This window comes from Homalodisca vitripennis, chromosome 3 (assembly GCF_021130785.1).
Source record: "Homalodisca vitripennis isolate AUS2020 chromosome 3, UT_GWSS_2.1, whole genome shotgun sequence".
NCBI lineage: Eukaryota > Metazoa > Arthropoda > Insecta > Hemiptera > Cicadellidae > Homalodisca > Homalodisca vitripennis.
The window spans coordinates 193,572,489-193,597,840 of record NC_060209.1 but is presented as its reverse complement, the minus strand read 5'-3'; the positions used below and the strand labels follow the sequence as shown (position 1 = coordinate 193,597,840).

At 33.5% G+C, this 25,352-nt stretch overlaps 1 protein-coding gene across 1 annotated transcript in view; it reads right to left on the bottom strand.

Annotated features, from left to right (window-relative positions):
• Positions 1-3,527: 3,527 nt before the first annotated feature.
• LOC124358536 (FHIP family protein AGAP011705) overlaps positions 3,528-25,352 on the bottom strand; it is a 40,750-nt gene continuing 18,925 nt past the window's right edge. Inside the window, exons 8-17 of the mRNA XM_046810835.1 lie at positions 24,130-24,297; positions 21,233-21,426; positions 20,579-20,715; positions 19,887-20,171; positions 18,686-18,864; positions 17,866-18,061; positions 16,536-16,644; positions 15,613-15,718; positions 8,209-8,259; positions 3,528-5,011 (exon numbers count right to left, since the gene is read on the bottom strand). Coding sequence (XP_046666791.1) covers positions 8,242-8,259; positions 15,613-15,718; positions 16,536-16,644; positions 17,866-18,061; positions 18,686-18,864; positions 19,887-20,171; positions 20,579-20,715; positions 21,233-21,426; positions 24,130-24,297 — 1,392 coding nt within the window. The 3' untranslated portion in view covers positions 3,528-5,011; positions 8,209-8,241. The remainder of the gene's footprint in view (positions 5,012-8,208; positions 8,260-15,612; positions 15,719-16,535; positions 16,645-17,865; positions 18,062-18,685; positions 18,865-19,886; positions 20,172-20,578; positions 20,716-21,232; positions 21,427-24,129; positions 24,298-25,352) is intronic.

Sequence of the window (25,352 nt, the reverse complement as noted above, 5' to 3'; positions counted from 1 at the left end):
GTGAGTTTCTTTATTCAACCTGTTTTAAATATATTCTTTTTTCGTTACGTCGATACTCCTTGATTATTAAATTCAGGTTACAAATCTGTACATTTTCTCGAAACAATTTTCTTCATATTATCTCCCTTGTATTTATAGAATAGTATGAAAGAAATTAATTTATGATCTTTATTCATCGTTAAGCATACACATGCAGTAGATGCCATTAAAGTTCGTAACATGTAAAAAGTACATTGAATGATGTATTTTGTCATACTTCTACTTGTAGAGTAATGATAGCTTTTCATGAAGTTCATAATTAGATTTTAATTATTTAGGTAATAACTTTTACTTTCTTGCAATAATCCTTCTTCAGTCCTTCTGGAGGGCTTTCCTCCAGTCAAAGCCCTTATCAACGATATCATTGTTTCAAAAAATTCAAACTTTGTACTGGAAATAACACCAATGTTGGATTAACACTGAAAGAAAAAATTTTGAAAAAGGGTTCACTTTGATTTGGTGGGAAGACTTAATAAAGACACTTTGTTATTTTCCTTTTGTAATTTATTACAATATAATACATAAAGACTTTACATACTTACAAAATATTAATAAATTACATTGTTGATTAAAATTTGTCATCTTTTAAAATGTACACTTATCACAATGCTACCTCCTCTTCCAAGCCACATATGAACAAAACTACAATAAAAAAGAACATTTTGAAAATTCACAGAATAAATTGTGAGAGATATCCAGTTACAAGAAATGTTCGTGATTGCTTGAAATTTTAAAATGGACGAGTTTAATTGAGGTAAATTAGTTGATTTAAAGATAAAAATTGTTCAGCAAAGGATATCCGTTATAATTTTTATTTATGTTATCTCATCTAATAAAATAAGGATTTTTGATAGATGTACAGATGTTTATTAATTATACAATACTAATTATAATAAATCACTACATTAAAATTATGTGACAAAACGGTAGAGAATCAAACTGATAATCAAGTACAATGGTTTAGTTACAAAGTGATGTATTATTTATTAATTTACAATCCTGGTAAGTATTCATTAACGTTATGACTTATTTAAGTATATAAAACTATATAATAAAGCTGTATTTATTATCCTTGCAAACTTATGTAACCTTCATCAATCTAAAATATACATAAATTAACTATAAGTAGTCAACAAACAAATCACAGAAAATAATAATAAAGCTTCACCTAATATGGTACTGGTAGAGATTGCTATGAGAAGAAACTGGAGAAGAATATAAGACCCACAATTGCATAAACCCTTATTGTAAACGATTCCGCATATTATTTAACACGTTCACGACAACGGCTAATCATGACATTTTTTTATATCACGTACAATTTATAATAATAATAATGACAAAAACCGTAAACTTTTTTTACGTTAAACGTCTTAAGTACAACGAGAAAAGTAAGTGGGCCTTGCAATCTTCTGAAAAAAAAAGGAATTTCAATATGTTTATACAATATTTTTCTGTGTACGCCAAGGGGTACCTACAAAAATTGCCCGATTGGGTACAAAAGAGTCTGAGATATTTATTTAAGAGCGGGATCAAATTTAACAACCAAGACAGGCAAACAATAAAAACGCAATACGGAAATGCACAAGTAATAAAAACGCGCATATACAAAAACCTGGTGTATACCCAATCGGAGATGGAAATTGTGAAAGATTGCGTGCGCCCGATGAGGTACATGTTGTTGTGAACGTGTTATCGCTTTATATATATATATATTTTTTTAAACAACCTAAGCCCAATCCAATTTCGAAATTGTATACCAAAAATGTTTCCTTACAACAGTTAAAAAATCATATTTTTACAATGTCTCTACATTACGTCTACAGCATCTAAGAATCAATTTCTTTTTTGAACAGATTTTTTTCAACTTGGTCTGTCTCTCTCTGTAAATTATGGACATGGGTACTCATAAAATTAAAAATTAATTTCTATGAATATGTGGGTATAATGTTGTTTTAAAACAAAGTTCTTTAAATGCTAGGTAATTAATTTATGTAATTGGTAGCCCACATGAGGTTACGAGAGACAATGTACAGTTATTAATGTGACATTAGTGTAAGATTGGATGTTCTGTTATATTTCACACAAAAACTCATTATTACGCAAACTGATTCTTAAGCAATTTATATGACTCGTGTTTTTTTTCACATTTAAAACATTTAAGTAAGTATTTGTTATAAAAAAAAACACTAATTCACAAAGTGAAAATAATTGTTTTAATTAATTTCCACGGCAGTAATTTCCAAAACCCTTCAAATTATATGCAATCAAATGTTACAAATAAATGTGCAATGATAACTCGTATTAATAAATGTTTTTTTACAAAAACATTTAAAGAATTGTGATCTAAAAAAATATAGTGGCTACAAAAGTAACAAGAAACCATTCCACTGAAAAAAATGTGTTGCCCATTGAAGCTATGGTTGTCACCCTCTAGAGCATATCTAAGAGACTAAGACCACATTAAAAACTATCATTGTTCATGTGATTTATATTAAGTATTCCAAATATACAAAATTAATAAATAAACATTAGTATAAAATTTCAAAATTACACTAACAAATAACAGAACCTTTTTAATGTTGTAATGGCTTTTGATGTAGAGTATTAATTTACCTTAAAAAATTTTTGTTTTGATTCAGTGTTTATTGAAATGAAATTAGGCTATTGCCATTTATACTAATTTAATAAATTTAAATTAAAAAAAAGTCGTTTGACAGCTATATTGTTTTCTGATCATATTGATCTGGGTTCGAGTCCCGGCAGAGCAATTACTTTTTATGATTCAACGTTTATTGGAATTAATTAAATTATGCATGTATCATTTTTAATACTTAGGACATTTTTGTTCATTTCCTAAAATACACTGAATAATTTAAAATCAACCAAACCATAAAAAGTACTCACATTATTGCTATTCAATAAATGTTTAGGATGAAATAAAATAAAATATTTTGTTTATTTTGGAAACATTAAAGTAATGTTGTTTATACATGTCAAGTATTTGTTTGTTTGTAAATGTATATATATTTATTTATTTATTACTTCATACAATTATAATATATCACTCTACCTTTCATTTATAAATAAACAGTATTATACTTTTAAAGTGTCATAAAAAGGCTTGTAAAAACTCTGGTATTTAGATATGTTAGTATTCCTATGTTTAAATCTCAATATTGCTTCTCTTTCATGTTTTGGATAATAAAGATGTCTCAAAATATTCTTTAGTTATCACTATAAAGTTCGTTATTTTTTTTTTATATCGGTAAGTTATAACCAAGCATGTAACAAATTCAAATTTCCTCAACAATCAGCTTATCAATACATACTGTTAAAGTTTATTTTATAAATATTATATTAACGTATTAGGTTTGTGCACAACACTTCCACGACATGAAATCAAAGATTTTGTTATTAATTTTCAGTAAGGACACTTTTTGAGTTTTGAAATATTACTAGTAAACAAAAAATCAAAACAATCATTAATTAATTGATACCTTTTATTTCAACAACTTTAATCTGGTAAAGGATTAATTTTAAGACGGGTCAAGGAATAGACTCTTCTTGAACATAAAAACTTCAGGGAGATTATTGCACGGTTTGGAGGGAAATTGACTTAACCTGCAAGGTGCAGTTAGAGCTACACTAATGTGGTAACATGACATTTGAGTTCTATAATGTACAACCCAAGTTATTGCAATATAATTGAGCTCTGTTATATTTATCCTACTACCTACGTATGTACAGGTTACACCGTTCGTGTAGATACTCCTAGATAAAATCTCTGTACAAACAAATTTTTATATCAGTCACAAAATAAAAAAAGCAACTTTCCAAAGTAAAACTATGCATTAGTTCATTTTGATTTTCAATAGTTACGAATAAGAATTGGCGTTCGAAAAAGCAGTAAAACATTTCGTTGACACAAAAATACATATAAAAATATATCTACATAGAAATATTGTCAAACTATAAAACTAATAACAGGAGAAAAGGGATTAAATTCATTGTTAAAACTCTCGTACTCTTTCGGTTTAGTTATAAGCGAAACAACTTAAGTTTTACTACACTAATAAAATGTTTAGTAGTGAAAACACAACGTATGTTATCACAAAAACTAGTTTTAAATGTTTAAAAATAATATTATAAACACACCAAAACCGGGTTGTTACAAGAATATTAGCTAAACTAAATGAAAAATTATGTAATTTAATCCCTCTCATCAAAATAAAGCAAAATTACAGTACACATCTAAGAATAAAAGGTTAAGTAAGTCATGGTAGTACTCAATAACAGCAATAACAATCCTACACTATATAAAATTATTAATTATAAGACAACAAATATAATTCACTTTACACTATGCACTGCTAACCTAATTAATTACAGATTAAAATACTAAAATATAAAATCTACAGTGGCAGCAAACAATCTTAAATATTTTTAAAGCTACGATTAAATCACAATTTCACAGATTAAAACAAAACAAATTATTTGTGCAAAGCCTGTCTGGACGGAGAAGTTTAAATTAGATCAATGAACGTCTAAAAGCCAAACACAAAATGAGAAGTACGTATACATAAAAAAGCGAATCTAAATAATAAAAGAATACAATGAGTTTAAAACCAAGAACTCGTAACAAACGTTTGTTACAAGCAAAAACCATACACAGATTAGTACAAAACATGTAAAAATAAAAACTGTTAGTCAAATTAAAACAAATAAAAATATTAAACCATATCAAAAGTCAAACTTTCAAATTCTTCGTTATCAGTAAGATTTTTTGGCAAGACGGACTAATTAAGATTAACATTAATGTTGAACATATAAAATACGTTGTAGTATTACGTTGTACTTTTCAAGAATTGCAAAGTTGAATAGAGTACTCCTCTGATAGTAAGTAGGTATGTGCGATTGGCAGGACTGGCCAGGCAACGTTTTCAATGGGCGGGCCAAACTCTCCAGTGCACTACAGCAAAAAAAAAAAAAAACGTATTCACAATCAATATCAAATACATATTACCGACACATTTATTTTCTATCTTGTTAAGTTAATTATTTGGCCTAATATGGCCAAATATAATACCTAACATCTTTTATTTTTTAAATACTAGATGTATTTGTCTGCACCTGAGATCAAGTGTGATGACAGAGATATACTCTTTTATTCTGTTATTTGAGACCTATTAGGTTGGAAACAAGTAAAACATTGGTGCTGCAATATTGATGATATTATTGAAACTATTTGAATGCCATGTGGTGTGTGCATTGTATCATATGCAAGTTGGGAAGGCTTAACACGTTCGTGATGACAGCTTTTTTCATTTTTCAATAATAATGGTAAAAACCGTAATCGGTTTTTTAACGTTAAATGTCTAAGTCTAAGTAGAAAAGTAGGCTTCACAATTTTGCAAAATAAAATTATTTGAATATGTTTTTGCAATTTTTCTCCATGTACTCCTAGGAGAACCTAAAAAAATTAATTTACCTTAAAAATTAAGCAGTCATGTATCCGACGGGGTACACGATAGTCTGAGTTATTCATTTAAGTGCAGGATTAAATTTAACAAACCACCAATTGTAAAATACTGTATGACCCTTTTTATTAGGGATTGGCCAATACCAAAAGATTTTATTCCGATACCAATATTTGGCCTAGAAACTGAATTTAATACCTATCCCTGTGTGGTTAACTAAAGGGCCAGCCAAAATTTTCAAACCTCCCTTAGTCATGATAAAACATTTTAAGACATAAACATACATACATTATAGAGGATACATAACTATACAAACTAATTACAAGATAACTTGGTAACAGTTGTTTGTACATAGACGCAATGTACGTGTGGCTATTAAATAATACGACTGACGCTGCTGCAGATCAAGGAGGCATGTGTCAACAGCCATTAATAAACAGCTGTTTAGTTGCAGCTTTAGTATGTAAATCTTTCTCTTTAGTATGCAGCTAGTCTCACTTCTGTAAACAACACTGTCAGAACCTATATTTGTGTTATTATTGTTTATTTTTTGCCAGATAAAAGGATTAGTGTAATAGTAGAGCAACGAGTTATTGCGTAATTTCACTTTAAACTTGGAAAAACTACTGAAGTATATAGTAGTAAATGTTTATCGCGGGCACTTGTTTTTGAATAGTTTAAGCATTTTAAAAATGGCAGAGAAAATGTTGCAGATGATTTGCAGCCAGGTCGCCCTTCAATGTCAAAAGCGGATGAAAATAGCGAAAAAATTGTTAATTTGATTGTCTGACCGTCGATTAAGTATTTGCGCAATTGATGAAACTGTAGTTATTGATAAAGAATGTGTACAGCAAATCTTACATGAAAATTCTAACATGCAAAAAGTGTGTGCTAAAATGGTGCCTAAAATTCTAACGTTTGAACAATAAGAAGCTGGCAAAAATGTTTGTACTGACACTTTCTACCCGCTTGAAAATTACCCACATATTTTGGAAACGATAATAACATGTGATGGAATGTGGTTTTTACTTATGATCCGGAAACAAAGTGCCAATCCATGCACTGAAATAGTCCAAGTTCACATAGAGCCAAAATAACTTGAATGAGCAAGTCAAAATTTAAAGCAATGATGATTTTTTTTATATCCCATAGGATTGTGTACCTTCATTGGGTTCCTGAAGGTCAAATAATTAATCAATGTACCTTGATGTACTTTTTAAACTACGTCAAAGAGTAAGGAAAAATGCCCCTAAATGAGGAAGGACAAATAATGGGTGTTTTCTGTCAAGAAGTTCTCAGCAAAGTACAGCATCCCAGTGTTAGAACATCCACCTTATTCACCAGATCTTGCACCATGTAACTTTTACCTGTATTTTTAAGGTGAAATCTGCAATTTAAAGGGACAAGATTTGAGTCTGTGGAACCTGCATTTGAGAAAGCGGCACGTGTCCTGAAGGAGCTGACAGAAGATGACTTCCAGGACTGTTTTCAACAATGAAAAATTCGCATGGAACGTTGTAAGGATAGAGAAGTGTATATTGAAGAAGACAATAAGTGATTTTGTATAAAATAAAAATTGTTACGCCAGTCTCGTTATTTAATAACCACACCTCGTATGCGTGGCTATGCTCAAACATGGTCATACGTAAATATTATGTACAAACTGCAATAATTGAGTCATTTATCTGCGTGTTTTCATTCATAATACTTAGAAAAAACACATTTTAGCAATCAATAATTTTTTATTTTTTTGCTTTGTATCCTTGGTGGAAGTAAGTAGTTTTAATGGAAAAGACATTTTTTGTATACTTCCACATTTAATTTATTAAAATAGCGCTTTCGCCGGTTAAGGCATCATCAGTTGATGATGCATTAACCAACGAAAGCGCTATTTTAATAAATTAAATGTGGAAGTATACAAAAAATGTCTTTTCCATTAAAATAATTTTTTAGTAATGCCAATCAGCTCTCGTTTGCAAATAAACAAATTTGAAGATTTTATGAATTAGAGATTCAGGTCAGACACATCACTATATGTGATATTGTGAAATCGTGACTTCTGCTGATTTTATTGTAATAAAATACTATGAAAAATGTTAGTATTGCAATCAAGTGAAAAAAGCTGCGATATTGAGAATTATAAATACTGCTAAGAATAGAGGTATTCAGTGTTCTTAGTTGGTAGTTTTGTACATAAGAGAATGACTTTGATTTATACATTTTTACATCATGAACCTATAACTGGCATTGATGATAATTGTTTGCTCTGTGAATAAGCGTTGAATAAATTGGTCATTAAAATGTGCAAAACCATTAAATAGAGTAAACATGCTATGATGCAGAGGTGTCACTGTGAACCTAATCTCGTGCTGAATAAAGGGTTATTGCCTCTACATGCTGAGGAAACCATCTTTATAGCTTAAAAATTAACCCAAGTCTTGTAAACTGCCATGTTATAATGATCTTTTATTATTTTAAATTGTAAAAGTACTGTAGTTTGTAAGCAGAGACTTTTATCTTTTGAGAAAAAATGCATAATGGTATAAAAGAACATGCGTACATTACAATATGACTAATTGAAACTAATTTGCTCCGCAGATCCCGTTTTTTGTGTAATTTATAGTTATCAAAATAAAACTTGGAAAATCATCATTTTCAAATTAAAATGAATAAAATATGGCAAACTCACCTTGCTACACAAATTAAGAATGAACTCCTCCTGTTACAAAACCTTAAGAATCTGGAACAAAAAAATTGAACATAGATTATTTAAGAGATCTACTATTACTTGAATATTATGCACTATAGCAGTGGCTAAATATGAAGCTCTGTAGCTTTGAAAGAAAACGTAAAGGTATGATAATCTATGGCCATTACAATAAAAAAAAGCCTTGTTTCGATCCAAAGACAGACTCCTGTGAAGTATCACATGAATTCAGAAACAACGGAAATTATTAAATGTATTGTGATTAATGTAAAGCAAAGTTTCTAAAACTTTTCAGACTCAAGGCTTTCTTTACGTTTGTAATACTTTCCACGGCACACTACTCCGTCTTAACCTACAATTACTTAACCCGTCTTATTGAAACAGTAGTGCGAAGGATGACCTGGTTTTCCTTTAATTAATATGTAAGAATCTAGATTCATATTCAAATTGCAACACACACTTCTATTTAAATTTTTAAGTGTGTCTGTATTTTACTTTGATGACTGATAAGAGCTGAGAAGCCCACCTCACACAGGTGGGAAGTAGGAAACTATCCACGAACACAACGCTTTCCTGGAAATTTTCAGGTATTGTTTGTTCAACGTTAAACCAAAACTGTAGCAAAAGAGTTCATTGTTTTGAATTCAGTCTTTAAGAAAGTATCTGTTCGGATATCAATCAGTTGTTTACTCTCATCCAAGTTTAGATGTAGGGGCATTTCTTCTTTACATGGAACTGATTATAGAGTTGGAGATATTCTTCAATATACAATCTTGGTTTGGAAAAATAATGCTAAAACACGTCACTACGCTTTTCTTTTACAGTCGAATGTTTTTCTTCAACAGACCCTTGTTTCACCTTTAGCCACGGAAATAGCCTTCCACAGATCGAGTTTCCTTTTTAAAACATTCCACTTTGTCTGACAGGTTTAAGATATTTGTGTATTTGTGTTAGTATGCTCAACTTTTCAAATTAGTAAGAAAAGCTAGCTATGACAGAAAGTTCTTATCAATAAATCTGTCTCCACTGGCATGGTTTTCTTCATTCAGGTAAGCATAATATTTCATGTGTCAGCTCAAACACACTAGAAAGGGAAGTGCTAAGAGATAACTGATGAAAACTGCAATAGAATAAAACAGAGTGGTCAGATCCCATAAGCTTGCACATTTATTCTAAAGATCTTGCTTTTAAAAAGCGATTTTAAAAGCGATTAATGTTGATCGCACCAATCACCAATGCTTCTATGTGGATCGTGCCCGAATGATAGCTTGAAACTTGTTTTTTCGATCCACCATCAATAAATATTCCAACACATTTTTGCCAGTCAATTAAATGGAGACTTATAAAGTTATCTAAAATACTAAACATATCTTAGTCTGTTTACAGAATAAAACATCTTTAATATAGTAGCCTCGTCCAACTGCAGTACAAACTCCTTATCTTTTAGAAGTTGGACCACTAATGTTCTCTACCACCTTGTCTATCCTACGAGTGATTGCAAACATGATATATATGAAATGAAATGAAATATGCCTTTATTTAAGAGGCGGATTAGGGCTATTTAGCCCTCTCTACCACTCAACCTCACATAATAATACAGATATATGTACAGTGAATGATCTTAACTAATAACAAATTTTAAAATTAAAATAAATGCTTAAAAATTAAACCAAAATAATATACATACTATTTAATAATTAAAAATAAAATTTATCAGCTTAATATGTAGAAAAATTCAAACAAAGTTAAATTAAAACTTAAATTAACAGATTACTTTTTAAAGAATTTCTCGTTATTACTACATTCATTCTCTCAAAACACACAGCCTGACCACAAGCACGCCACGAGCACCGCCACCCGTCACCCCTACAGACCGCCCAGCAACAAGTCCCTGACCCCCGCCCCAAAACGAGCTCGGCCCTCTATAATACGTATATCATCAGGAAGAGAGTTCCAGAGGCGACATGCCTGAACAGTGAACGACTTAACTGAAGAAGTTCGATCGATGAACAGGAAATTGACAGTAAGGTGGATCCCTTCTCGTAGGTCGCTCACTTATTATCGGAAATAAATTTGAAATGTTTCGGACAGGTAAAACAGGTGACTTGTTTTTGATAACTGAATGTAGAGTTGAAAGAATGTGAAGTTGGCGAAGTTGTTGAAGTTTCAGAAGCGATAGCTGTTTGAAAAATGGAGTCACATGCTTATAACGTCTGAGATTGAAAATAAAATCTGATACAATAGTTTTGAGCACGTTGAAGCCTGTCCGAAAGCTCAACAGTCATGTCACTGATCACAGCGTCACAGTAGTTGAAGTGTGGTAGTATGAGAGTTTAACCAGCATAACCTTGACACTGAACGGTAGATATAAAGCAAAAACGCTTTAAACTGTGAATGCCAGCAAATATTCTATTACACGTTACCGTAACCTGGTCACTCCACTTAAGATTTGAGCTCATAAGTAAGACCAAGGTTTTTTCAGTTTGTTTTGAAAATTTAGTACTTGGTTATTGAGTTTCAGTTTTGGTGCAACGTTGAAGTCCAAACGGTCGATCAGTATCTTGGGTTTCCCAATACCATTGCCTGCGTTTTGTTCTTCATTTAATTTTCAGCCCATGTTTTATTTGCCCAACAAGCAATTGATTCCAATGTCGTGATTGAGCAGAACCATAAACGTGTTCAGTTTCATCAGGCGAACAGTGTACGTAAATTGTAAATCATCGGCATAAAAAGATGAAACTTAGAAGTGCCTTATAATAGATGTGACGTCATTAATGTAAAGTGAGAACAATAGGGGCCCAAGAACAGAGCCCTGTGGAACACCCCGTGTTACGGTTTTCCATTCCGATATTGTTTCCCCTTCTTTGACACATTGCTGTCGCCCAGTAAGATACGATTTGACCCAGTTAACACACCCATCAGAGAAAACCATACTTCTTCAATTTGATGAGGAGAAGGGGGTAATAAACACAGTCAAAGGCTTTGGAAAAGTCAAAAAAGCAGTAAAAATGGTGATTAGTCTCTTGTCCATTGCCAATCTGATATCATCATAATTTTAATTAGGGTTGTGGTGGTGCTGTGATTAGGCCTGAAATCCAGACTGCCATTTAGACAAGATGGTATAGGTATTCAGATAAGATGAAAATTTGTTGAATGTACCACTCTTTTCAAGGCATTTGGAGAGACAAGGGAGAATACTGATTGGACGTAGGTCAGAAGGGGATTGCGGATTAGACACTTTTCTCAACGGACGAACTAAAGCATTCTTCCCAGGTTAAGGGAAAGACAGATGAATTTAAAGAATAATTGAAAATGACTACTAAAACAGGAAGGGTGATTGGCAATGTATCTTTTAGAAAGCGCAAAGGTATGTTGGTCAGCCCCCAACTGCGTTGCTGGTCATCCTCGTAAAAGCAGCAAGCACATCAGCCTCACTCACAGGTGTGAAAGAAAAACTGGCGGCCAGCAGCTTCCTGAGGAGCAGCCTCCAGCTCAGCAAAATAATCGCTAGCTGCAGATATATTAACAGGGATATTAATAAAGTAATCATTTATAATATTGAGGTCAAATGGAACAGGTGGACTGATATTGGATTTTTCCCACACCAAGGTCTTTAATTTTACTCCACAATGATTTTAGTGGACTGAGGTTTCTGAAAGTGTTGTGTGGTAAAATCTAACTTTGGCGTTACGGATTTGCTGCTGCGTGTGATTCCTAAGACGCTTATAGGCCTCCCAATCTTGAGTGGATTTTAGAACGTTTAGCTTTCTGAAGGCGGAATCCCTTTGCTTTTTGCAAATTTTCTTATGAAATCATTCATGCCATGGAGAGGGGGCTTTGGTTACTCTTTTAGTTATATGATTGGGGGCATGTTTTATCAAATAAATTAGTAAGAAAAGCATTAAATTTGGTAACCATTTCGTCCACATTATTGGCAGTGGTTTACTTCATGCCAGGGTAAAGCAGCAGCATCTGTAAGAAGTGAAGCATGATCTATGTCCCTGTATTTGCGATATTTGATTATATTTGGGCTTATATATATACACTGACAAGCAACATACAGGACCCATTCAATTCAAATTCAGATTCTTTACTGTCACAGCTTACATAATATAGATTCTTTTAATTCAGCACAGCTGGAAGAACAAGTGTCATTGTCAAGGTATAAAATAGAACTTAATACTACTATCAGTTATGAAACATAGTTAAAGTAAAATGTTTAATTAATTAAGTATAATGTTATACAATTAAATATGTATAATGTGATTATAATTATAAAACAGTCATAAAAATACAATTATAAATTTATGTATTTATATTCATAATGTTATTAAATTATTGTATCACATAGATATTCTTCAATAGAGTAATATTTTTTTAACATATCTGGAACTTCCATTTTAAATTCATTGTCTTTTTAAATTGGTTTAAATCTAGTAGGCAACTTATTGTATAATTTTCTTCCAAAATACTGTGGTGAACACTCAAACAAATAAAGTCTATGAATTGGAAAGTGGAATGTATATCTATTTCTTGTATTGCAATTATGGTTATAGAGATTTGCAAAAAAGAGCTCGAAATTCTGCCTTACAAACAATAAGCATCTCAGTAAATAAACCGATGGACAGATTAACAGATTTAAGTCTTTAAATATTCCTTTTGTATGAAATTCTTCTTTTGAAAATAATCCTTAAATATTTCTTTTGGATTTTGAAAATGTCTACCAGCCTACCAGAACTTCCCCAAACTTCAATGCCATACTGCATGACTGAAGCAAACACAGCATGATAAATCATAAGTCAACAACATTTCTTAAGATTGACATCTGAAAACAAGCAGAGTTAAGCTTTCTTCCCAAAATTTGAAAATATTCTGTCCATTTTAGATTTGAGTCTATGTGGATTCCTAAAAATTTGTCTGATTTCAAAACTTTAATGCGCTGACTCCTTAACTTGATGTAAAATTCAAGATGGTTCTGGCTTTGAACAATTTGGAAACCGAACAATTGAGTTTTAAGAGAATTCAATTTTAAACCATTCGCTGTAAACCATCTTGATAATTCAAAAATCGAGTCTTGAATCAACATATGATGGCTAATACTAAAAGTGGATATGAGAATTGCTGTTGTGTCATTTGCATATAATATTAAACTAGAATTTGTATTTGCTGGGAGATCATAAACAATATTAAAAATAGTACAGGATCCAGAATTGATCCTTGTGGAACCCCACAACTAAATAATTTCCATTCTGACTTGAATAACATATTATTTATTGATACAACCGTACGGCAGAATCGAGGCAAAAGGTAAGAGTGTATCCAGCACCAACTAGAGAAAGAAAATTATAATAGATTAAAATAAAATTTAAATTTAAGATTAAAATAAGATAAAATTTAAATGATTTTTTTGTGAATGTGGCAGTAAATACAAATATAACCTCTGCTCTGATTTTTTAGCAAACTCCCCTCAGCCACAATCAACTAGCAGTTTTCAATGGAAACTGATTGATGAAACTTTTGTTAAATCTGTTGTAAATAAAATGAGTAATTCCCGTTGTGAGGATGTGTATGGCCTTTCAAATTATGTTTTAAAAAATATTATTGATGTAATTGTAGTACCACTTACCTATGTAATTAATTTAATTTTATCTCAAGGAGTTTACCCAAATTGTCTTAAAGTATCTAAAATTACACCTATTCATAAGAAAGGAGATGTAAAAAATCCAGACAATTATCGTCCCATTACAATTGTACCCATTATAAGTAAAATTATTGAGTCATGTCTTGTAGCTCAACTCTATGAATATTTTGTAAATAATAATTTGCTATACACCTATCAATTTGGGTTTAGACCTAACCATTCAACTAGTGATGCAGTAGAAGCAATAGTAAACTTTGTTCTCAATGATTTTGAAAATAAACTGGTAGTAGGAGCAAGTATGATTGATTTAAGTAAGGCGTTTGATACGGTTTCACATGGCTTATTGTCAAAAAAGCTAAAATATTATGGAATTTTGGACAAAGAGCTGCAATTGTTGAGTAGTTACCTTACAGATAGAAAACAAATAGTTTGTATACAAGACAAAGATTCTCAATTTTTAAATGTTTCAGCAGGGGTACCACAAGGTTCGGTACTGGGACCCTTTCTTTTTTTAATTTTTGTGTTAATGATTTTAGTTATAATGTTTCATCTTTTTCTGTTCTATATGCAGATGATACAACCATTACTAACTCTGGTTTTTATATTTTAGATGTAAAAATTCAACTTAAACATTCATTAAAACAAGCAAAACAATGGTTTCTTGCTAATGATCTGTTAATAAATGATACTAAGACTGAACAAATAATATTTACTTTAAAGAACCATTTATCGGATGTAGACTATGACTTGTTCAAACCTGTAAAATTGCTTGGTATTCATTTAGACAGCAAACTCTGTTGGGACGAACATGTTAATCATCTCTGTAAAAAACTGTCCAGAGTTACTTATCTTTTAAGAAAGTTGAAGGATTGTGTGAATCTGGATGTTCTTGTCATGATATACTTTGGCCTTTTTCATGCACATCTGAGCTATGGTATACGTCTTTAGGGTGGTTCTAGTTCAGCAAAAAGAGCCTTTATTTGGCAGAAGAAGGCTCTTAGAATAATAAACGGACTAGCCATGTCGGCTTCATGTAGAAACACTTTTCAACAACTTAATATTATGACTCTTGCATGTATCTACATTAGCTGTAACCTGATTTATGTTAAGAAAAACATTAGTAATTTTAATCAAGCAAATTCAATACATGATTACAATACTAGACAAAAGAAAGATCTTGTTAAACCTAATGTTAGGCTTAATAAGTGTTTAGATAGTTTTAAGTATCAACAAATCTTGTTATACAATAAACTGCCGATGTCCATCTGGTCACTTCCTTGTAATAAATTTAGTTGTACTATTGCTAAGTGGCTTAAGAAGAAAGCATTTTATACTGCAGAAGAGTATATGAACTGTGATATGTTGGACTTGACACCTTAATTTTGTTTATAACTTCTTGACGATGCCTATTGTGACTTGTTTACTTAATGTAAAATAAAGTTCTTGATTCTTGATAGAGAACTTTATCCAAGAGAATTTCATGTACCACACAAAGACTCTGGACAAGACAGAGAACACAGCAGCTCAGCTCACTGAAGATCTCAAAAAGTAGTATTACTGTATTTTTCGTAGCACTGAATGATAACCAATGTCTGGCTAATCCTGTGATAAAATATTAAAATTTTTCACCAAAACATTTCACACAGAGACATTACAGATTAATAGCATGGGAGTAACAGAAGTATTGGCATTACAGATTACATGATACTGGATTAATAAAAAATTCAAACTATTAAACCACTTACAGTGTGCTCCTGGGAGATGGCAGCCAATTCCTTAAGCCACTCATCTAGTAACACCGCACACATCACCACCTGCCTTGTCTGCGTCTGGCTACCCTGGCGTAGATATCTGCATCACACAGTGTTATTAAACAACCATACTTCCAGTTGGTTAAACTGCTTACAGTGTGCTCCTGGGAGATGGCAGCCAACTCTTTAAGCCACTCATCCAGGTTTTGCTGTTCTTAAATCAGTCAAATCTCGAATTTTATGAGTTGCGTAACATGCTAAATTTAGTTTTCCATTTAACTGATGAGATTTTCCCACCTCAGATTGTCATCCAAATGAAACATCAAGAAATATCCTTATAATCTTGTGAAGAAGTTAATTTATTTTGGTAAAAAGTTACTTTAAGTTTTTCTCTGAAGTTTCTAATAAAGTGAAAATTAAGTATGGATGTTCTGGGAATATTTAAGGAAATTTTGTCTTTAAGCCAATAACAAATCAAATTAATACTTTTCAAGTAATTTTTGAAAGAGGTCAAGTGACATCAGATTTAATCAGACTTGAGTTGTCATCAGCAAAGAGAATTAATTTGACATATCAACTGAGCCACTAGGGTAAGTAATTTCTAAAAATTAAAAATAATATAAGGCTTAAAACGGACTCTTGGGGTACACCTGCCTCGAAATAGCAGGAAGGGGATAGATAGATATTTAGGAAATGAGTCAGCACTGTTTTGAACCATAGTGTCTGAAGTTGACAAATTGGATTAAAAACCAAAATTATTGGGAATAATTTAAAACAATGTTCAATTTGTGATTTTACAATAGCTTCTAATAATTTTTGAAAAAAAAAAAAAAACTGAAAGACTGAAATAGGTTTGTAATTTTCTGAAAAATTTGAATGATTGCTTTTAATACGCCAGTAGTAGAGATGAAATGTACCTGTATGACTGTGTGTTTGTGATGTTGCGGGTGTCTTTGGCTGGAGAAGTGCCGTTGCGGCGGAACACAGAACTGAGAGCCATGGAGAAACTGCGGCGCTTGCTGTCCCCTGCAATTCAGACATTGTAACAGTCCACTAACGCCATTGTTAGTTACTTACATAGAAATTAAACAACCAAACAAATAGAGTACAATTTTGTTCATTCGACTATTTGTTATCTGTAATTTTACTTGGTCCATATTGGATTTTTATCTATCCTTGATTTACCAAGTGATGTTCCACCCACCACTGTCATGATGTACAAGGCACATCCAGAAAGTAAGTGTACTGGTACTCTTACAGCTGTAGTGAATACTTTTTCGACATGTTGGCAACACTGCCGCGTAGCCTGCATCCTCCCCTTAAAAACGAGACCAATCCCAGGTTAGTGTGTTGAAAGCTCTTGACACAGTAGCATCTCTCGCGAAAAATGTCGATTGTATCTCCCGCCAAGGGCTTAATTCGCGCCGTCATTCGCAACCTCGTTGTGAAGGGAAAAGCTCCGGTTGAAATTTGAGGTGAAAACTGTTTAGACTGCCTCTTAGTTTCAGGCCGTGTAGTGGGCAACCCAAGTTTCATCTCCAATGACAATAGAGTAGAGAAAATGATCGTCTTCGAGTTCGTAGTGTTCCAAAAACAAGCACTGCACTCGAGTCAACTTGGGCTGTTCTGTCAGCTGTTTCGAAACCCACCTCACAGACAGTTTCCGATATCCGAGAGTTTCTGTGATTGTTTCGTGTATCAGGGATGTGGAGATTTGCGGAAACATCGCAGAAAGTTTATCTAATGTCAATCTGCGATCGTCACGGACCGCATTCTCGATTTTTTCCACAAGTTCGTTAGTCACAACTGAAGGTCTTCCGCTCCTCTGATCGTCATGCACGGAAGTACGGTCATTTTAAACTCGTGAGACCACTTGTATATGCCCGTACGATTCATAGCTCCATTACCGAAAACAGTTTTCAACTCATTATAAATTTCAACCCGAGCTTTTCCCTTCACAACGAGGTAGCGAATGACGGCGCGAATTTCGCACTTGGCGGGAAATACGATCGACATTTTTCGCGAGAGATGCTACTGTGTCAAGCGTTTTCAACACACTAACCTGGGATTGGTCTCGTTTTGAAGGGGAGGATTCAGGCTACGCGGCAGTATTGCCAACATGTCAAAAATGTATTCCCTACAGTTTTTTAGAATTTCTGTCTACAGTTTAGTTACCATTCTAGGGTAGACTGAAATAGAAACTTTATGGGACATAATTGTAGAAGGAGCTCTTTGAACCCCTCATACCTCTGTCGAAGGGATCAGGCGAGGATTGGATGGTGGGTGGCAAACTGCAGGGTGCTTCCAGAGCGTGTCTACGCACGTTGACCAGTCTGTCCTCTCTCTCCAGCAGGTAGTTCTGGGCTTCTCTTATCACTCCTTCCAGTCCTCTCGTCTCTGCCGCCAGCGCTGCTTCAATCCGCTGTTTCAGAGACCCCAGTACCTGCACACATCATTAGTAATGATTTCAGTTGTTTTAAACCAAACCAAAGCAGACTTTATTCATGAACATTGAGAACAGAACATGCATCAATACATGAAAATCTATATGTACATACTTTTTCTTGGACCATCTGGTAATTTAAAATAATTAAAAAAAAACTTATATTTATATATAAACAGACAGAAATATGAATTAAAATTCAATTGCTTAATAAATATCTTCACAATAAAACATTAGTCCTTGTAAAAATTAATTAGTGAACAAATTTCCCAACTACAAGGGATATCCAGAATTTACGTGTACTGAGACTTTTTTGAACATGTTGGTTACACTGCTGTGTAGCCTGATTCCTCCCCTCCACAACCAAACTAGTTTGAGGTTAGTACGTTGAAAACTCTCGATGTGACAATACGTTCCGTGAAAATGTCACATTGAGAGTTCTGAACGTATTGACCTCAAACCGGTCTCGTTGAGGAGGGGAGCAATCAGGCTACACAACAGTGTAGGAAAAACATGTTGAAAACAAAAATCTTTTTGGCCGTTAGCGCCTTGTTATATGAATATTCAAAGTTTAAATCCTCAGTTTAATCACAAGTACGCCAGAACAGTATAGTAAAAACTGACCTGGAAAAGAGAACGGATACTGGGCTGAAAGACAAGAGAGTGATCCAGCAACAGTGAATGGAGGAGGGGCTGGGGGTAGATAGCCAGCCTCGAGATCAGGCCAGTCAGTCGGAGATTGGTGTACAAGTCGTGAGTCAACATGCCTTCCAGTTTGCCCAGCAACACGTCCAGGAAAGGACCTACAAATACAATCAGTTTTGATAATCCAGCAGCAGTGAGTAGAGTATCCAATAGACTATGCACCCTCATAATTAGCCATCAACAAGATGTAAACAATAAATGCGATGACAAACCTATGATCTAACATCAATCAGCCACTTGCAGCGAGTGCCACTATAGATTTGAATTTGGCGTGTAATCTATCAGTAGCCGCGAACACGATAGCCAGCTGGGCAGACCTTTAGGTCATAGCTTTAACAATGGGAGCTTCCTACTATCTGGAATTCTACTGGACAGGTTCTGGTAGGATGATTCCTGTCTAGAATAGCAAGAGGAGAGCGGAGGTTATATCGGAGTCGTTGTGCGGCTATCGTGTAGAGTAGACCGGTTGGAAGTGTATGTAGATTGTCTAGGCTTAAGTGTTATAGTTAGGGAACTTTCGGAACCATATCTAAATTATTAGTTTATTATTCCCTCATCAAAGCTGATTAGGTTTGGATACGGGAAATCTGGTGGCGGATCCACAGTAGATAATTAGTCCTCTGGAAAGGTGCCTTCTTCCGGTCGCGACGACACAAGGTTGCACACTACATGCACCTATTTTAATAACACAATTTTTGTGATTATTTTGTGTTTGTACAGAGTTGTGTTTTATATGCATTACATATGAAAATTGTTTACAGATTTAGGATGACTTACGTTGAGATTTCAATTTTGCTTCTTTAAAATTATGGTTTAATTCAATTTAAATTGTAAAATTTTTATTATATAAATGTGTTAAAAATATTTGTAATTTTAAAAACTCAGCTTTTTTAATTCTTATAATAACTTTTAAAATCTTCATTGAAATAGAACTTGAAGCAATTAACATTTTTTTTTAATAAGCTGATCACACGCTTGGGAAAAAAGAAACATATCCAGCAATCTAAGGATTTAAAATACTAACCTATTAAAATCAAGTTACCCTTATCCTAAGGTTATCTCAAGGCTAAATGATTAAATAATACATTGTGTGTATTGGACAAAATTAATTTCTGCTAACTCACCAATTGTAGGGGCAGTATTGAACTCATTGTTGCACAGGGCTGGGGTGGTAGCGGGGCGGGGCGTGTGGAGGTCTTGGTGGGTGAATAGTTGCGGTTGACATCGCCCTCTGACTCTGCCCCACCACTACTACAGGGGCTCTCGCACTCGCTGCCTCGTCCACTCCCTCCTCCTTTTAGCGCAAAGCTCTCGTAGCCCGAGCTCCCATCATCCGCTGAGGGCAAGCTATGGTCCGCTTCTCCATCTGCTGTTACCGGTAACTCCATTGGCCTTGTAGGCAACCCTGTAAACAAAATTGGCCCAATGTACAAGTAATTTAAATTCAATAACTACCAAATAATTTTTTGCGAATCTTTTTAAGAAAGATGATTTAAAAGAAAATAAGATACCGTATTTCAGTAGTTATACTGAACATGTTCTATAAATATAGAAAGATATCCTGATTTATGCAATAAATTCCGTTTTAAGTTTCAAAACAAAAATAAAAAACCTGATTAGGTCTGTGACCTACTTTTGCAAATACTTGACTGAACAAAATTCGTCAGGATTCCATTTCTGAGCGCAAAAAACCTTATTGTTAAAATGCTTACCATTAGAATGCGAAATGCCCGGATTAAGTAATTGTGTGAAAAAACTATTATTTTCATATGCCGCATTTACTTTGTTACTGAATAACCATTGTGTATTTACCTGAGTGAGGAGGGTTCTCGCCGTCGTAGGGGTATGTCCAGACACTGGTCGCAGCAGTACAACTCACTATCTTGCTACGGGCATCGTGCAGGTACGCTTGGTAGTCCCCATACAAACTGCTCTCTGACACCTCTAACCTGCAGCAGGTACCGTAAAATTATTAAAAATTAGAAAGAACAATGACTCGAAGACTTTGGTAAACTATTGGTTGATTTCTATGCATTAACCTCGTTTTCTTTTTGTACCTTAAATTATGTTGTTGTGCTGATGATTTTTGCTGTTTGTTACAGAAACAGGTTTGTAGAGTTTAGATATATATTTTTTATGTAAAATAAATTATTTTTAGTGCATGTTTTCAATTTCTTGGACCAAGAGAAACCTGTGTAAAAAGTTATGTCTTTGGGCCTTTCTGCCAAGAGTTATCAAACAGATGAACAACACTATTAACAAGGTCCTGTTGGATTCTTAATAATGAATGTCACAAGCAATGAAGTTACACTACAAATTGTACTTCAAGATAGAATAATTCAACACATGCAAGGGAAGGTACAGAAATTGATGAATTCCCTTCTAATTAAAAATTCGAAGTGCCACTAAAATAGATAAACATAAAATGTCCTTAAAAACAGAAAATATAAACTGAATGACTGTGACCTGGGGATGTTGGGTGCCATGGAGAGTAGCTTGTCTGCACTGCGACAGTAGGGGTCGACGTGGCGCACCCTGGACCGCTGGGACAGCATGACGTGTGAGCACGGCACTAGGTGTCGTAACACCAGCTCCAGCATCACGTCCTCACAGTTGAGATCTACCAGCGTCTCCAGCAGAGCCAGAGTCACCAGACACAGCTGTATACAACAATTAGAGATCCTGCTAAATAGTCTTCACTAGCAGACAACTATAGACCTACATAGTCAAAGTTTCTTGGTAAGTGTATCTTGTCTCAGAGTCATCGTGGGGCGGTTCACTTTTCTAAAAGCCAATATGTTAACACCTTCACTGTGGCACTAGACTAAGTAATTCTTGAGTACTCTCACTCAGCTTCTCCGTCATAGTCTACATGTTAATGGAAGCCAAATGTAATTTAATTAAATTGTTCTAAATAATTCAATATTGATTATAAGTAGCATGAAATAATAGAATTAGTCGTGTATAGAATCATATTGTTTATATTTTTTTATTCCTGAAGAGTTTTATTCTTTTTAGTTACAATAATGTTACAGGGATCCATCCAATTATTAAATTATTCTTTTTATCCAATACAATACAAATTACTAGTACAATGTGTTAAGGGGAGTCGGAACGCCCATCTTCCCCATGTTAACAAAGGTACATTTTTCTCAGAAAGTACTTAGGCTACAGTCATAATTTTTTCAACATTTGTTTATTACCTTATTTTGTGTAATCAGACCCAACTTGGATAACTTTCAAAAAGTTTTTCCTAGTGAAAAAATTTTTTTCCAAATCAATTTAAAAAATCACGTAATCGTTTGGTAAAAGTTTTATAGCAGCAAAACTAAGATTGCAAATTGTATGAAATTGGGTCTGATTGTTGGCAATAGCGTATAGATTATGTGGGGAAAATTTCAGTACTGTATCTTGAATACTTCCTGAGAAAATGTACCTTTATGAGAAAAAGGCTAACTTTCTGGAAATCGCATTTATTGTGAAAAGAAGACAAAATGAGGCTCTAGGTCTACCTTAGAAAAGTCCTGGGCCATACTGGGGTCCATCTGCTTCATCATCCTTTTCATTTTGAACCATTCTTCTTTTTCTTCTTTCTTGTCTGGCTTCTTTCGTTATTCCTTCCGCAGCTTTCTCACTTTTCCTCTGTCGCAATTCATCAATTCCGCGCAAAGCACTCACTGACCTATCACATAAACTTAGTCCAAGCTTCTGGAAAACTTCAAGTTTGCCACTATTTCCATCATTGAATAAAATTACAGCATCATATACACCAAGTTTCAACGTATCCAGCCTTACGAAGACCCGTTTTGGAATTTTGGCCCATACCACATTGTTGAAGCTCTCGTTTGGATTCTGCGTATGTCCGTGTAAACATTATTTTAACAACTCAGAATTTGTTAGTGCCCTGTAGATGTATTTTATTTCTAACATTATCTCTTGAGGTAGGCTATCTTTGTGGTCATAAACTGTACCTTGAGCCTTAGCCTTCTCATAACCACACCACGAGTCTACGCCTTTCGGACACAAATCGTGTTGAGGATTTTCATTAGTGGAGAGTTTATGAAAGTAGTTGGCCCGAATATTTTTCTTAATTTCTTCTACATTCTTTACACCTCTTCTTATTGCAAGGCCATAATATGTTTGTAATTTGTCTATTTGGGCGTCTGTTAGTCTTTTCTTTCCCCCAAGCACCTTACCGTCACCTAATTTTATTTTTATTTATTTATTTCACAACAAACATAGGCTAATAGGAAAATCAGATGTCAAGTAACATCAGAGGTAACACAGAGTAAGAATCAAGTCATAGAGGTTAAAACTTCTCTGTGTATAGAGAAGTGTGCACTATACAATGTGCTGAAAGAAGTGGTCAGCTTTCTCGACGCGTTTTCCGACCAAAAACAGCAGACATACCTCTAGTTTTTATTTAATTTTGAAACTTATGAATAAGATACAACTGTGAGAGATATTTTTTTAAAGGGAATAAACTAACAAATCAAAATAAAAAATAAAAAAAAATTGTATAAATTTTATTTTTTTGCGTTCCGACTCCCCTTAATAATTCCTCATAATGATGAACCTATAGAGCCAATACAACCGTAAGAAATATTTTGGTACAGCACCTATTGGTATCAAATTGTAATAACAAAAAAAATGTTAATAAGTTGTCATTTTTAAGCAATGTCGTAGATGGATATATTCGAATGTTAGACTTTGACGAAAATGCCAAACACGACTAAGTCAAAGTCAAAGTAAAAACATCTTTATTTGTTTTAGTTACAATGATGTAACATTTGAATATTGTCAGTTTAAACTAGCTAAACTGGATTATATCCTAAATTAACTCCTTGCTTATCGCCATCGGCTAGGAAGTATTTTTAGGTGACCTACATTATGGCATTGGGAGGGGGGCCTTTTGTCTAGCTCCATCCACCTGCTCCTGTGCCTTGTGCCCTACAGAGCAATAACCAAATATATCATTATCTGCCCAGATTATAAGATAAGATGATAGACCTTATCCAGAAACCTTTGATAAGAAATTGCTCTAATAATTAGTAGTTTATATAATTTTTCCCCATTTAGTTACATTGTACCATGAATTTTAATTTACATCAAATTAACAGTATGGTAAATAGTTATTTTAAATTTTTATCAATAAAAATGCTAATTTGAACTAAAATGCTCTGTTTTATATTTTTTTTACATTTAGCTCTTATGGCACATGTATGATAAAAAGTAGCTTTGAACTTAAGAAAAAATACGTTTTATAAATGTCTTGGCACTAAAGAAAAATTATGGAATTTATTAGCGACGTGCAAAGGATTAAATTTTTCAATTATAAAAATCACTTGTTCTTCTAAACGTACCCTAGACGTAGCTTTGATCCTCTGCACCAGACTGTCGATGATACGCTGACCATCGTACGTCTTCCGCAACGTGAAGCAGATGAAGGAATGTAGCAGCCCGGGCTCAGTCAGGCTGCGGATGAACAAGTCAAAGTATGCCGTTGCAGCAGTCAACTCTTCTTCTGTGCTCTGTCAATGCATTTATTTCTTAATATTACAATCTTTGCATATTGATTAAATGTTAACAATTTGCACATAATTTGGCTACTTTTATAATTATTTACATATGAATCACGCTTGCCTTCAATGAGAGAAATTATTTCGCTGGAATATATCAAAGAAAACATAACATTATGTCAATTATTGCCATTTTTTAAAATTAAGACGAAGTGCTCATTATAACTGTCTTTAATTCCAGGTTTATTTCACACCTAGTTCAAGAAAACTATTTCAAGACGTTAATAAAATATAATCTGTCATAAAAGATGAAAATGTTGCTCATCATTAGTTTTAACTAACCTAATGTTGACTACAAAATTATTATAGAGCTTGCCAAAAAAGGTCTTAATCGATGTAGTGTTCAACTAGACTGTATTAACTGATATTCAAAACTTTGCAGACATTGATATTTTTACACTTTTGGAAAGAAACCTCAAGAGATGTGATCTAGTTAAAATTCTCATCATAATACTTTATATTTAATTAAACTACAATCCTTAATTTAGACAGGGTTTACATATGTCCTTCCAACTCCATTTAGAAACATCCTTATCTTCTTCAATACCTTATATATAATCTTATATAGCTTGTGTGGGCTGTCTACTTATTATATCTTGGGCCAGTAATAATAGATGATCTGGCATGGACTTGTTCTCCTAAGTTTAAGCAGTTATAGATCGTTTATGTTACCCTTCATTGCAGATGATAGTTTATGCTACATTATGAAATGATAAACAGGGAAAACAAAATTCCACGTAAATAAAACAGTAACACAAACTGGTGAACCAAATTTGATAACAAACTGTGAGGAGTGAAGCCGTGCAAAAGAATTGTGTGCAGAATCACGTAGAAACCTTTGGGACCTAATATTAAACGACAAAACTGTGAGGAGTGTGTACAAAAGCTCTGCTCGATAACTTTGCAAAACATTTACAACAACTGGTGATTAGACCCCAACCTCAACTCAAAAAGACCCAAAATATCAGTTAAAAATTCTTTACATTTTTATTCATAAACATATAATC